The sequence below is a fragment of the Sciurus carolinensis genome, chromosome 11 (genome assembly GCF_902686445.1).
Source record: "Sciurus carolinensis chromosome 11, mSciCar1.2, whole genome shotgun sequence".
Lineage (NCBI taxonomy): Eukaryota > Metazoa > Chordata > Mammalia > Rodentia > Sciuridae > Sciurus > Sciurus carolinensis.
Window position 1 is genome coordinate 44150796 of NC_062223.1, and position 15614 is coordinate 44166409.

General features: G+C 47.5%; 1 protein-coding gene across 6 annotated transcripts in view; it reads right to left on the reverse strand.

The window, feature by feature from the left end:
* Positions 1-15614, reverse strand: part of Kiaa1549l (KIAA1549 like) — a 251554-nt gene continuing 235940 nt past the window's right edge. For all 6 annotated transcript variants that reach the window (XM_047517021.1, XM_047517020.1, XM_047517018.1 and 3 more), the window contains 4 exons: positions 14872-14969; positions 12549-12697; positions 11086-11237; positions 1-6113 (listed from right to left, as the gene is read on the reverse strand). In XM_047517021.1, coding sequence (XP_047372977.1) covers positions 5832-6113; positions 11086-11237; positions 12549-12697; positions 14872-14969 — 681 coding nt within the window. In that variant the 3' untranslated portion in view covers positions 1-5831. The remainder of the gene's footprint in view (positions 6114-11085; positions 11238-12548; positions 12698-14871; positions 14970-15614) is intronic.

Here is a 15614-nt window from a genome sequence, read left to right on the forward strand (position 1 = left end):
TTTGGGGTATGAAAGCCTTTGTCATTTTATTTTACAATAAAAAATTCTAACAGCATATGAACACTCTGTTCCCGGCAGAGGCAAAGGACGTACAAAGTTAATTAGAAAGCAAAGCATTAAAATAACAACAGCTACATTCAAAGCTTCTGCTCAGTACTTTGCCCAACGTGTCTAACGTGATTTGAAAGAATCACTGGTCTGGGCTTTTCACCCAGAGTGAAAGCACACGTACAAGTACTTACTCACCCTCGAAATCACAGACGACAACGACAACAGCAACTCCGTGTGGGGCTGGCTTTTGTGGGCAATCCCAAACTTAGGAATTTCTTTTATTTTTCCTTGCCAAGAAGTTTTGTCATGGAGCACATGACAATACAAATCAATTCAGTGGTTGGAGGAGCTAAACTATTTTGCTGGATAAAACTGAATTGTGAAGCTAATACTTTACAGGGAATTCTTTCAAATACTCTTCTCGAACCATTTTCAGTTACATTATGCTATGTGTTCCTCACAACCAGCAAGGGAGGAAGGACATAGAGATGTTGTTATACCCATTTGACGGATGAGGAATTAAAGACAAATTCAGAGTGAGTCACTCAAAGTCTAGAATATTTACACCTCTTTAAAATTTCCAGTCCATTGATTCGGTTGGGTACAAATGTCTTCTTCACTCAAATTGTGTGGGGTTTGGAGGTGAGTTTAGACACAAGGAAGAGTTGAGGAAAAGTAAGTGAGGCCAAAGTTAATGTATGTAAAATATACTGATGGCCTCCCTCCATGATTTACAAAAGTCTGTGACCAAAGTTAGAGAATGAAAATAATCAATTTCTAGATTTCATTGTATAATGGCTCTCACTAAAGTATAGGTCTGACCTTTGGAGACAAATTCTGCTGTATTAAAAATTTCTTCATCTTTAAAACCTGCAGAACCAAAGCAACTCAATATCTCCTAAGAGAATTTATTTCTGGCATAATTATATTTCCTAAATATTCCTTCTCAGAAACACCCTATATTTTAGTATTAATCCTGGCTAGCATTCTGTAAGAGTTCACCTAAGAAATCAAGAGACCTTTCAATTCTCAGGACACTAACTTATTACATCCAGAAGGTCAGAGCCACTGTAATATCAATTTCACTTGAAACCAATTTTGTTTCAAAAGACTATAGAGAGGCTCATTGGTTTTCTCATCCATGCAAGTGTGTGGCATGAGCCACGTTAATAGCACCTGAGCTAAGATCATGCAATTCAATTTACAAGTATTTATTGTCTGCTGAGCAAGACCTTGTGCTAACTGGGCCTTGGTCAGAAGTCCCTTCTTAGGCCCAGCAGCAGCATTCAGTAACTGGTGTTGGGGTCAGCGGTGCCAGGGCAGTTCCAGTCTCCTAGGGTCTCAAGTGGATGTGTTCTCACCCGATATGCAAGTGAGGAATGCTCCCTCTCTTTGGCAGTATCCATAGGCATTGCCCTCTGAATACTGGCTTCTGTGTAGCACGCTAGCAGAACTGGTCATTTCCAGTGTGCAGTAGGTTCCCTTAGAAGGTCCTGCCCAGTCATACTCCTTTCTCTGGGTACTAACCCCCCAACACACCAAATTTCCCCTCAAAAGGGTCAACCCAGGGAGCCATGCTTTATGACATGACCCTGCCTCCCAGGTCATGGCTGATTGGATAGGCAGGCACCTGACCCCAGGGAGGCTCATCCAGAGCCAGAAGAACTGGACCCATCAGATTCTTCAGAATTCACTTGAGGGGGCACAGAGATGCTAGTCAGAGTGGTGGGCACTGGGAAGGAAGGAAAGGTGGAGTGGAGTGGCTCCTGGGGTGGGTTTGTCAGCTACCTATGCACTACTGAGTGAGCCACGGGAAGCACGAGATCCCAGCAGATGTGCAGAGAGAAACAGATGAGCGAGAACGTGAGAGAGCGTGAGTGCAAGAGCCAGGACAGCTGCCTCCATCCCTTGCCACCAGGAGCTGCGTTTGTTCCTATGGAATGTCCCTGAATTCTTTCAGTCAACCTCAACATTTGAGCAAGTGTAAACGGGTTTCTCGTCCTTGCATGTTCCTTGACCAGAATACCTTTGAGGTTGGACTAAAGGGAAGAATTTAAGTTCCAACACTTAGACCCACTCAGTCACTCCTCCACGCTAAATTATTATCGTTCTTTAAAGTGTTTGGCTGTACTTTGTGTGTGGTAGGAGGAATTAGTGTTCGGTTCAAGTCCTGTTCTCAAACTTTAAAAATTGCATTCATTGAACTTTGAGCACCTCTGTGCTACGTAGAAAACAATTGAAGTTTATTTATATGTAATCAGTATTAATCGGTATTCAAAATTTTGATCCATTTCTCCAATTTCTGCCTCAAAGTTAGAAAAGCATTTCTTTCAGAAGGGATTTAAAATCCTTGCCCCTTCTATTCTACACGTTCTCTCTCAGAAGGTTTTTTTAAAAATCATATGTGTAATATCTAATGATTTCATTTCTTCTGTCTAGATTATTCAGAAGCTACATGCCCTTTTGCTGGATTCTTAAAATAACAAATGCACAAGATAACTTCTCCCAAGACTAGAGAATTAATTCTTACATAATCCACCCTTGAAGAGGCAGCTTCTTCCTCACAGGTAACAGCTGCCATCTTGTTATTGCACATGCCTCATATCACAGGTGCCAGGCCATGCAATAGACCTCTGTGTTCCTGTACCAGTGGATCGTCTCCCCAGATGCGGAACACAGCATCTGCTACCTCACAATGACAAGCTGTCAGTGCCCTCCTGCCTGTGTGGATCCACGGTACCAAGGGAAGAATTCACCCCTGTTCAGTTCTGAACAACAGCCGAGGACACCGTTTCCTGGACAGTACTCTCTGGGGAAGGCCAAAATGCATCTCTTTTTCATGAATGCAGAACAACTTGCATCAAAACCAGTGCTGAGAAAATGTTTATTAAGCCCCAAGGGTATTGTCCTCTGTACACTATATCCAAAGTTCCTTACATACTCGACCATCTGTTTCCTTGGCAAGAACATTATGGAGTCCCTCATATGACCCTTGTCTAGTTTTCAAACTTCCAGGCACAAAGGAATGTGTCGCTGACGTTAGCGTGGAAGATGGAAGCAGGTCAAATGGTGAATCCATTGGCGTGGGCTGGATCCTCAGGCCAGTCACTCCACTTCTGCTTCCTCCTCCAAGTCACGAGGTCCACTATGGCTTCCGAGTCTGCCTGGAGGATCACAATGAACACAGGTCATTGCTGCCTCCTCTAGGCTGTCATGGAATCCTATTTTTCCCTCCATGAGGCACTTTTGACCAATCTGTCTTTTCTCAGAGTCACCTGTCCAGGCATCTGTCATCTCCATAAGGTTAGGAGACTCTTCAGAGAAGGGAACACATCTTAGTCCCAGAAAACCAACACAATGACTCTGCTTCCCCATTGGTGGGGGAACACGAACAGATTTCTTTTCAATGTAAGTTTTCCCTCTCAAATACTTGTCTTGAACCCATGGTGTCTGATCTAAGAAAGTGTTTGGTTCAGTATACTATATTTTAATTTTCTCAAACATTACCTATGGGGACCACCTACTTCTGCAAAGGTTGCGATGATCTGTAGCTCCATCCTCTTAGCCATCTGGAGCCACACCATTGCAAACTATAGATTCATGGTCTGTATGTCAGTGGAACATCCAAAGCTCAGACACTGTCTTTTGAAACATGTACATATATTTCAATGATACTGAGGTCTTGAAATTTCATTTTTGCATACAGTATTTCCAGGCATTTACCAAGCAGACAAAGTACTGGATTAATATCATTGCACTGATGAAACATTGATATTATTGATAAAGCAGGACAATGTAGCTGATTTTATCAGACTCATATCATTTGCATGAAAAGGCTGAGTTTCTTTGGCTCTTTGTTCATTCAAGTGTATCAGATGCCTTTTTGGATAGCCTTAGGCATCGTGTGAATCTGTCAATAAAATCTCGCACTGTCCATAGTGTTCTGCAAGCTGACTTAGGTTTTGGACTACAACAACTGGCCATTGGTAGAAATATACCATATATACACGTGGAAATTACAAAAATACATTTTATTTATAGCTGATTTCTTTTTAAGTAACAAAAAACTAACACTATGAAAGATCAACCAGCATACTGAAAGGACGCTACCTAATATCATCCGAATAAGAGTCTTGTTTGGGGATTCCATGACGCATCATCTCTAAACATTCCAGAAAGGGCTATTTGCCATTGGGAAATAAAAACAGCTTCTTGGAAAAACCTGTGCTTTGACAGCTTGAACCTCCCATTGGAATCAGTTCTGTTCCTACTCTTCCCTCAACTTTCCTATTTCCACCTGCTTCTTTCAGTAAAGACCAAAGAAACTCATGAGGAAAATGGGAAGGTAGACTCGGAAGAGAATGGGGAAGCTGAAGCTGATGGATCATGGGTGAAGGCAGGACAGGACCTCGTTCTCCAACAGACACCAAACAAGCCCCCAACACCACACATGGCTCCCAAAGTCAGGCAGGGAGCCAAGTGCCCCCAGTTCCTCTGTAACCCACAGTCAGTAGCTGTCTTGTTTGCATGATGGGTAATCAGAGGCTGGCACTCCAGTGCTGTGGGCAATGTCTTCCACCCAGAGGTCTAGAGGCCAACTCTCCATGCCAGGGAGGGTGACACAGAACATCCTGGTCACAAAAGGTAGGATTCCTGTCATTTTAGCAAGTGTCCTCCTGCATCCATCAACTATGGAGAACTGGTAAACTCCATACACTTAGTAAAAGGTTATTTATAGTGAAACTGTGTCAACAGATTTTCTATATTTGGAAGCTTCTATAAACAGACTGCTAAGTTACAACTCGAGTTTCTAACTAGAATCGATGACTACTTCCTTTTGTACATTCCGCAGCACATGCTGGTCATCCCTGTTGAAGAGACAGATTTTCTTGTGAAAATCAACGCACCTATTATCACCCCAAAGAGAGAAGCTCTGTTCTTGTGCCACCTTCAATGCAGGCAAAGAAAAACCACCACAAATGTTTTCTTTTGTAGGACCCTAAAAGCTCTTAGCACTGATTCTCTTTCCATTAGGTCCCAACTTATAGGGTACTCTATTTCCAAAATGACAACACCTTTTAAAAACTCTGTCAACACGAATCCACCATTCCTGCCCATCTTCTCTCTTTCTCCACCTTTAATTCGCAGGGGAAAAGAAAGAGTCAGGACTATTTATAGGCATAGCCACTGGTACTGATTTTCATCCAATTCATTTGACTTTGAATATGAGCCTTTAAAAGCAAAGGAGCTCAAGTTTCTTGGCTGGAGTCAGTGTCTCCCTTACAGACTAGAGATGATGTTAGTGATCATGGTCATGGCTGAATGAGACAGTACAGGCTGGTGCTTAATTCACACTCCTACATTGCCTTTAACACAGAAAGAGTTAACATGCAGAGGTCACCGAAGATAGAGCTATGTTCTCCCCCTTCTGGTGATTTGTTAAAATGTAGCATTGGACAGGAATCTGTACATTAGCCTGTGCCTCTGGTGACTAAGGCTCCTTAGGGAAATACACCCACGCTTCAAACATTTGGTGCAACACAGTATCACATGTATGGTCCCAAGCAGGGACATCTTGACTGCCATCAGCTGCACAAACCAAGAATCCAGCCGTTCATGAATGTCCTCTGTTTTTCAGAAGCCCTCCTGTTCACCTTTTCTGAAACTGAGGGTGAGATTCACCCATTGTCTACGTCTCCAGGCCCCACACATTGGGCGTGAGTGACCCAAAGCCTGCTTCCGTGAAGTCTAGAAGTGCAGAGTCCCACGGGGCTAAGGCGTTAGACCTGGAACTCAAACATGTCCGTCTGCTTCTTGGCCAGCTTGGCCACCTCCTCCCGGATGGCCTTCACAAGGGCTGCGGTGGAGATGTTGGTCAGGGGGGCGTCAGATGGGTCGTTCTCTGCCAGGCTCTGCTGTGAGGCTGCTGCAGAGGGCACCGGAGCCTGCTCCAGGCTGGGGTGCAGGTTGGCCGGCTGGCTATACTGGCGAGGGAGCCTGGAGGGTGAGCTCTGTTGATACCGTGACCGGGGGTAGGCCTCGATGTACCCGGGGAGGGGGACCTGCGGAGCATGGGAGAGAAGAGAAGGGCATGGGATTAGGAGGCAGCTCACGTCACAGGACACACTTGATACTGGAAGCAGGAGGGGACTGAGGGTGAGGAAAGGGTTTAAAAGAGAACAGAAAATGGGAGCCATGTACCACTGTGCAGATACAAGATCTAGAATGTTTAGAAAACAGGTGATTTAGACTCACTGAATATGTTGGTTGGATGAATTGAATAGGTGTTTTAAACCTTGCTGAAAACATCAGCAATATATCTGAGTCTACATCTGAACCTCCTGGCTTCCTTATTAATTTAAGTACAATCCATCACCAGAACTATTGTATGGGAGGGAGTACACGGGTTTCTTCTTAATAATAGCTACCACCCATGGAGTCTGTGCCAATGGCTCTCCACACATTATCTCATTTAATTCTCAGAAGCAGCCCAGGAGGTAGGCCCTGTTATCCTAATTTAACAGGTGAGAACGCTGAAGCAAAAGTGTTCCCCATTGAAGGTGACACAAGCCAGCAAGCTGTCGAGACATGCTTGGCACAGGTGTGTCTGGCTCCAAGGGCTGGGAATTAAACCCTGCGCTACAATGTCTTGGATCCAGGATAGGATCTAGTTTCTTTAAAAAAAAAAAAAAAATTGTTCTCTTTTCATTAAAAATGAAAGACACATTGTTCTCTACTCAAATACATGGAAACTTCCAGGAGTAAGGACAAGGCTCAGATGTGGAATTCAGAAGTGACTCTCCCACAGAACCAGTGCCACAGTTGGAGATGTTGTTCCAGATAGTCCACAAAGGCCTCATGTCCCACGATGTTGGCTGGCTCACTGCAGGATGAGTGACAAGGCTGCCACGGCATGGGGTGCTGTGAGGAGGGAGCATGTGTGGCAGCTCTCTGGGAGAGGCCGCAGAGGACGTTCCACTTCCGGAAGATGAGATGGGAGAGGGAAAAGCAAGTTCAAAGGCATGGGCTGGGGAGGGGTGCAGGGAGGTCAGTGAACCCAGGAAGGTGCAGGTCTAAAAGCCACTGAATGCCAGGCCATGAGCACAAGCTTCCTGGTGCTTCTACCTAGTTTCTGCATCACACTTCTGAGGAACACAGTCCATTCCCCCATAACAGACACACTCGTCTGGCACTGGGTGAAGATGGGGCCGATGGCTGCCTTAGTCTGTTTGGGTTGTTATAACAAAATCTCACAAACAGAAGTGCTTATAAACAACCGAGATTATTTCTCATGGTTCTGAAGGCTGGAAAGTCTAAGAACTAGGCCCTGGCAGATTCCCCGTCTGGTGAGGGCTGCTTCCTGGGTCACAGACAACTACTTCTTCACTATCACATGGCAGAGGGTGAGGGACTCTCTCTTATAATCGCCTTTATACGGGCTTCACCCTTATGAGCCAATCACCTCTGTCTCGCCTCTTAATACCATCACCTTAGGGTGATAGGATTCAACTTTTGAATTCGAAGAAAGGGACACAGACATTCAGACCATAGCAATGGGGTTGAGTAATAATTCAGAAATTTTGGATGAGGGAATATATGGTAGGAAAGCAGCCCCTCCCTTCCCTGCAGATGTTCTAATGACCCCTCCTGAGCAGGCCAGCTCCTAAGATGCATGGCTGATCCTGGCCTGGGAATCCCTGCTGGGTGTCAGACAGAGGGAGAGACCATGCTTTGGGAAGGACCCACTGGAGGTGATGAGTTCTGGACGCAAGTCCAGGATGCAAGCAAAGGAAGAAGTCATTGGATCAATGTCTGAAGTCTGAGTTTGAGGCTTTAATTTCCCCAAAGACCTAACAAAGAAAGCAAAGGAGTAAATAGGTGTTGATGGCAGGTCTCTTTATGTAGCACTTGTAGGTTTTTCTGCCTCCTAGAGGAAAACCAGAGTTGGACTGTCAGAGTCCTTGGGCCACAGGAGCTGGGAATGCACGGGGATGGTGGTTAACCAGGTACCAAGGCCAGGACAGGGAGGCACGTTTCGGACCTCAGCTCAAATTTCCTTGCTCTTGGGAACCTTTCCCAGCCTGATGTTAGCCCAGGAACCCCTGTTAGGTATTTCCTGCAGCTTCTCTACTGTGACAGTCATGCCTCCTGATGCTATCACCTGTCACAGGACTTTGTGAAGGCAGGACGTGGCCTCAAGTGCTTACCGCTGCACACTAGTGGTCAGAACTATGCACAGCACACAGCAGTGGGTCTCTGGGAGCCTGGGCTCTGAGAAGCACAGTGTGGAAGTCACTGAAGGATGGTCAGCAGGTGTCAGACGTTTCAGGCTGAAGCAGCCACATTCTCCGGCCCTCATTTCAGATTCAGCTACCTGCACAGACTGGAGTGGAGAGTCAATGTCTGATTCCTGAGACCCCTCGTGCCAGGCATCAAGACCTGGTGCTGGTGGCTGGGATAGGCAAGGGAATCTGAGCCCACTGGAGTGGTCTCAGTAATATCCAGCAGTAGGGCAGAAGTAGGCAAGATGATAGAAGATATGGCCTGGCACCGTCGCACTTTGCTGGATGAAATTCAGAGCTGGCAAATAAGACTTTTCCCGCCAGGGCGCATGGCAGACCTCACCAATTGATCACAGCAGCCTCCTACTGAGTCTGGAAGCCTCCTCCCAATCCTTTTTCATCTAGCATCAAGAATGAAACCTATTTGTCTACCCACATCCAGGTGATTTTATTAAAGCTGGCTTTTGGGATGAGGAAGGTCAGGCTTCCAAATGAAGGTGGAGGGTGTGGTTATCCCTCCCCTAAGGCGGAATCTTTCCTAAGCTGACAACTGGTCCCTCTGAGCTTCCTGCATGATTTCTCAGGTGCTCTAAATCCCCAGTCCTGCCCAGCTTGCTCAAGGCCTGGGCACACCTCCCTGCTTTGTAGATAGTAAGGGTTCCAAGAAAGACCATTTAGGGGGCAGCAATCATCTTCTCTTCTTTATAAGCAACCGGTAGGAAACTCGTTCTCTTTCGCACTGAGGGGGATGAGCCCAAAGTGATCCAGTCATTCTATCAGGAAAGTTAGGTTTCCATTTACTAGTCTGTTTCCTTCATCTCTAAGGAACCCAAAACATCTGGATGTAGCTACTAGCCTAGCTAAGTTTTCTTCATCTCTAAGGAGCCCAACAGCATCTGGATATTGCCACAAGCCTAGCTAAGTTCTCATTTATAAGTGTCTTGAGAGCAAGGTCAAGGATTTGGAAAATACTTTCACCAATTCCCACAGAGCACCCAGTATTAACACTGCACATGGCGGGTGAGCGTCAAAGTTGCAGGATTACTGCGGGCTTGTATAACTTAAACACCATCTGAAGGTATAGACATTATTTTGTAGACTTTAAGACTATTTTATGGAGTCAAATAAGCTCTGAATCAGTCAAATCTTAGCCAGTGATGTCAGAAAAGTAGAGAATGGAAAAAAGAAGAGAGGAGAGAGAGAGAGAATGTGAGAGAGTAAAAAGGCCCCCAACAACCAACATATGCCATAAAGTCCCACAGTAAGATACACAGACTTAGCAGCAGGAACTCCCTCGAGTTCCTCTCTTAGAGCTTACTTACTCCAACTTTATAAACAATTCTAATGAGCTCAGACATGGTTCATTTGCAGAGAATAGCACATTAGGAAAAACACATTCAAGAATCTGTATTACTGGAAGTGGAGACATTGACACCAATGTAAAGTGCCAGCTGGGAGCAAGATCAGGCAAAGAAAAAACCATATTGAGCCACAGTAATAACTCCCCAAATTATGGTAGTTTGGAGATACTTGACATGAGGGCAATAATCCTACCAACCATTAGAGCTCATCCTGCAAATGTTATCTTGGAGCAGTGGGACTAACGTTGGTTCATACAGGACAAATGAACCACTTTTAAAGAAGGTGGAAGAACAGTATTCATTTCAGAAATATCATGCAAGATGGCATACATTTTTAAATGTTTTGGAAATCAAAGGAGTTACCTTTGGTCAATAGGAAAGTGAATGCATGTAGGTGCTGTCCTTAAAATGTCATGTCACTACAGGCAGAACAGACACCAATGCTGAGTTGAAGCCACAGGTGGAGAGTATAAACCCCAGGGAGAAGACGAGCCAGACCCTGGTGTCGAGGTATTTCCTAACTCAAGGATGAATTCCAAACGCTGAGACCAATACCTAAAATGACCCAGAGCACCAGGGAACCACCAGGCTCAGCCTGCCTATCTCAACCATGGTAGGTGGTATCACCCAGGGTCACACAGAAGCCCCTTGCAGGTGACTCAGAAGGCAGGTTTGGGCTTGAACACTCACAGAGCTACAGACTGTGCCATATACTCCTATTGTAATGAAGGAAGAAACCAGAGGATCAGAACATGCCAGTCCTTGGCCGGAAGTCAGGCAGGAAGTCTTAGGATTTATATACAAGGTAATTCCAGTCTTGGGTTTCTAATGCTTCATTTGCTGGCCTTGGATCTAAAATTTTGTCAAATTTGACAGCTAAAAGAAACAAATTTAATGAGTGCTTTGGAGTCACACAGGTACAGGTATAAATTCTAACCTTGGCACCTTCCTTACTGTGTTGGTGTTAGATGAATTGCATCACCTGACTTGGTCTCAGTTTCCTCATCTGAAAAATGGGAGTAAACATGGGAATAATAATACCTACCCAATTTTTGTGAAGATTAAATAAGATACTATACATCTGACATCTAACACGGTATCTGGCCCATAGAAAATACTCAACTGATGGTAGCTATTCTTATAAAAATTCATTTGATTAAGGTCTCCCTGCTAGGAAGAGGTAGAACTTGTGGTGGAAGACAGGTGTCAAGTTCCTCTGTCAAAGGACACCCTGACTTTCCTCACTGTCTCCTTTAAAATGACTGGCTTGGCTCTCTGGTTAGTGGGAGGGGCTGAGATAACCAAGCTCTGGGGCTCAGCCTTTCAGTCCTGTGTCTCCTGCAAGCGTGCCAGCAGGTGAAGTTTTAGGAGGGTATCAGCAAGAGGCTCACCGAATCGGCCCACTGGCTTGGGAGCTCATTCTCTCCCGCGTAGGACATCCAGGCTTGGCTCCTGTAGGATGAGGGAGGTGTCGGGATGAAGTAGCCAGTGAAGCCAGGTCTGTTGGCAGCAGGGATGGCGAACACTGCTGGCACTGTGTTACCTGGCGTGGAAGAGACAGGAGAAGAACAGATCAGAAGAGGCTGGACTCTGGGATCCAGTGCCCCAGACCAAATAAAGGAGGCCTGGTGGTCTGCTGGGTTCGAGGTCTTGTTAGATCAGATCTGAGTTGAGTGGCACTTGCTGTGGGTTGTAACACTGGTGCAGCTGTATCTAAGGTCCCTGGCTGAGATGTCCCCAGCTGTGATGGCCAAGGCTCTGGGGAATGTAGCAGCAGGGAAGAATGTGGGTCAGAGCCGAGGGAACCAGGCTTTCCTTCTCTGTATGACCCTTCAAGGGCCACTGTGCAGAGGAACAGGTGAGGCCATGTTCACAGTACCTGGCCTAGAGGCCAAGTAGGGGCTAAATCCCGTCCGCACCCTTTTGCCAGGCTGGCATCTGCGCTTGCCTGGGGGAAGGAGAGACTTTGTGATTTCAGCCAATGGAGCAAGGGCTCTGGACTTTTCCCACCTTCCCATCCCTTGCAGAGGTAGTGGTGGGCCCAGCTGGCACCCATGGGCCCGCGTCTGCTCAAACTGGAGGAAGCTGGGGAACCCAGGGAGGACTCTGGCATTGGCCCTCGCTAGAGAATGAGAGGAAAACGTTCTGGGGAGGGGCTCAGAGAGAGCAGGAGATCGCCTCCTGCAAGCCCAGCCCCTGCCACCTGCAGTATGGGAGGGCATCCTCTGCTGCCACTGACAGGCTTTCTAAGCTTTGATGGCCAAACTCTCCCCACTGAGCCCTTACAACTCCTGCTTCCCTATCCCAACATCCCTGACCTGCTATCAAGAGGAAATGACACCCCAGTGTCCCGGGAGGATGTGTGTTTTGTTGTCATTTGTTTGGTATAAGAGATTGAACCCAGGGCATCTTAACCACTGAGCCACATCCCTAGCCCTTTTAAAAAATATTTTATTTAGAGTCAGGGTCTCGCTGAGTTGCTTAAGGTCTTGCTGAGCTGCTGAGGCTGGGTTTGAACTCATGATCCTCCTGCCTCAGCCTCCCCAAGTAACTTGGATTACAGGTGTGTACCACTATGCCCAGCTGTAATGCTTTAGAGAAAATCCCCCACAAAACTGGAAACATGTCAACATACACCCTGATTTTAGCAAAACTTAGTATTTTGCCCAATTTCACATCTTTTAAGAAGTAAAATCAGTAGCTCTTCTAGCCAGGGATGTGAAGTCATGAGGGGATCCAGAAATGTGGAAGCTCTGGCTCCTGAGGGTGGCAGGTGGAAGGCAGAGTGGATTTGGGGGACAGGATGGGGAGGGGTTCTGCAGTAGGAACCTCGGGCTTTCCTCCTCCCACTCACCTGAGTAATTTAAAGCCGATTGATCCAACTGTGCCACAGACACGGGGCCTCTGGACACCTGGGCAAAGGAGGCGCTGTCGTGCAGCTGGGCTGGCTCAGGCCCCGTAGACTCGGCCATTCGGGTCTTGCTGCCGATGTCTGAGGTGGACCTGGTAGGGCAGAGGGGCTGTGTGAGCCTGGGCCCTAGCCCTCAGGTGGCAGGGTGCAGCATCCCTAATACCTTTGGGAGTGGGCTATGGCCTCCAAGTCCCACAGGGGTGGAATCCTGGGGACAAGATTCACAGGAGAAGCTCAGACTTGTAGGAGCCACACGGTAACCTGAGCTGGAGTACCATTAAGATGTTCAAGGTCACTTCTTCCCTAAGGGTGGCTCCTGCGCTGCTGGGCAGGAGAACATTTAATTTCCAGGGAAAAGGAGCAAAGCAATTAGCACTGGGTGTTAGTTGGAGATGGTCAACTTAGGAGGTGATGACATCATTGACAGACAATGAGAAGGCTCCATCTGTGGGGGGAGAGCTTCCCCTCACTGCCACTAGCACAGGTGACCCAGGTCAGTGACTGCAGAGCCACATTTGCTACTACTGGCAGGAAGTGGGAAGCCCAAGACCTTGGGACCTCAGGCTGCTCTCAGGAGCAGGGACACAGCACTTTGTGAACATTATGTAGAAAAGGACCTCCCCTCGCTTTTTTGGTCTCACAGGCAACCAGAGAACCAGGCAGCCCGGAGGGGTGGACACAGACACCTATCCATCTACAGAGGTGCTTCCCGCAGCGCGACTTCTCTCGCAGGCAGCACCCTGTGCCTGAGGCAGCAGGTCACACAGAGACTTCGGACTCCCCTAAAGTTAAAGCAAGAGGGAGGGAAGGGCGCTGCAGCTGGTGGCAGGCTGCCAGCCCGTGGGCCACCCTGGCAGACAGAGGAGTGGCTGTCACGGTAAGAGCAGCGAAGAGCCACCACCAGGGAGGCAGCTTCTGGGTTTGCCACCTCCTCTCTAAGCCCGTTTCCCATTTGTAAAATGAAAGGGGCAGACAACTTCGCTACGAATATTCCTTCCTGGTCTGATTCTCTGGGTTTCAATGGAGGAAAGTGACCTCCTGATGTCTGGTAAGGATGGCAGATGGTGCAAAAGGGCAAGGGAGGAGACGGCGGTGGAAAGAAGAACAAAGAAATAGATGCTGACCATCAGCAAACCTGCCACAGATGGCTGATGTGAAGGCCCTGCAATCCAGAGCTCTCGGAGTGACAGAGAAGCCCCCTCCCCTTCCCAGGAGGGTTAGATGTGGGGGTTGCAATGATCCGATATCCAGCAGGGTGGGTGGTGGTGGCTCAGACCTCCTTCCTCTCTCTCTCTCCCTCTTCCCTCTTCCAGCCCTGGACACCCACATGCTGTTCCAGACTTCTGCTACTATTTCCAAAGCCCCATCCTAGGATAATTCCTGGGTTCTGCTCCATACACTCTTCTGAGAACTCTAGAGCTTTTGAAATCATGGAGGCCATTTCAGGGGCCAGAGAGGCAAGGCAACTTGCCCGGAGATACACAGCAGATCCCTTGTAGATTAGGGATCTTTTCTGGGGGTGGTTCCTGTTTATCTTCAGTATTTTCGGAGTCCAGGCCTGTGGTCACTAGTGTGTTGGGGGGAAGGCTGTGGAGGGAGGGCCAGGGAAGTGACCCATAGGTACCCCAGGGTACAACTCTGGACCGCAGGATCATCCCAACCTTTCCCAGTACTCATGGCTTTTATAGTTCTTGTCCATAGTTATTAAAAATGTGTGCTTCCTATTTCATTATAGAGCAAAGAAAATGTTTGACACATACCTCATACTGAGATATGTGAATTCATATATTTTCAGCCCACCCTCTTAGACATCAGGAATCGGGGTGGCTGCCCAGAGGCACTCCTCCCTGGCCTCTCAGGCGCCTCCCTTAAGTAGCAAAGGTGGGGCTGCTAAGCATCAAACATGGCAGCAGGAGGCCCCTGTGCTTGTAGCAGCCACTGTGGCAGCCCGTGCTAGAGTCATTTTTAGATATTCAAGGTCAGGGTCTGGGCTTGCAAGGGATGGGGCAGTTGACCTTGGTTTTCGTTTGTTTTTGACGACAGATTTTGAAGGACTTTCTATTTAGGAAGTCCTGAGAGTTGGTCCTCCGACCCCCCATGGGCCCCACTCGCTTCATGACACTCGGGGTGCCACAGGTACACAGGCATCTGGACAGGTGGAGGGCCTTGAATGGGGCAGAAGGTGAAGGAAAGTCCCTGGAGCTGCTGTCCACAGCACTGACCTTTCCCAAATATTCCAAACAAAGCAAAGAAAGGAATGTGTTACCGCCTGAGAGAAGCGACAGCCACGGGGCCAGTCCGGGGAGGTACGGGAGGAGGGGGAGAGCCCATGACCATCTCAGGAAGCTGGGAAAACCTGTAGGCCTGTGGAAGACACAAATGGAGGGAGAACTGTTAAAACCCGGCCTCGGTCAGCACAGAGCGTCTGCTGATGTGAGGAGGAAACCAGGTTCCAAGGGCCCCACTTCCTTCCTTCCTGGTGTCTTCCCCTACCTCTCCTGTCTCATCTCTCACCACCCTCCCCTTGCTCGGGACACTGTGGTCACGAGCGCTTCAGTGTTCTCAGAACATGCCAAGCGCTGTCCTGCCTCGGGCTTTGCTCCATGCTGTTCCTTCTACCTGGGATACTTTTCTCCCAGTCCTTCCTTAGGAGAAAGTCTTTCATCTTGGGAAAGACTGCTCTCTGGCACTGTGTTCTTGCTTGGGTATTTATTATCTGCCACCAGCAAGGCTTAACCTAAGGGTCATAAAGGAAAGACCTTTGTTGTAACATCCTTGTGCCTGGAACAGAGTCTGGTATACAGCATTCAGTAAGTGTTGGATGAAGGAATATGATTTACTTTCATATGGAAGGTAGGCAATGGGTTTCATATGGAAGGTAGGCAGGGGAAAGCAATGGGTTTGGGCTCAGGAGGGATGTGTAGAGGTTCTGATGAAGAGATTTTATTCAGATCCATCCATAGGCAAGTCAGGTAACTTCTGTGGATTCCAGTATCCTCTTCGGAAGTG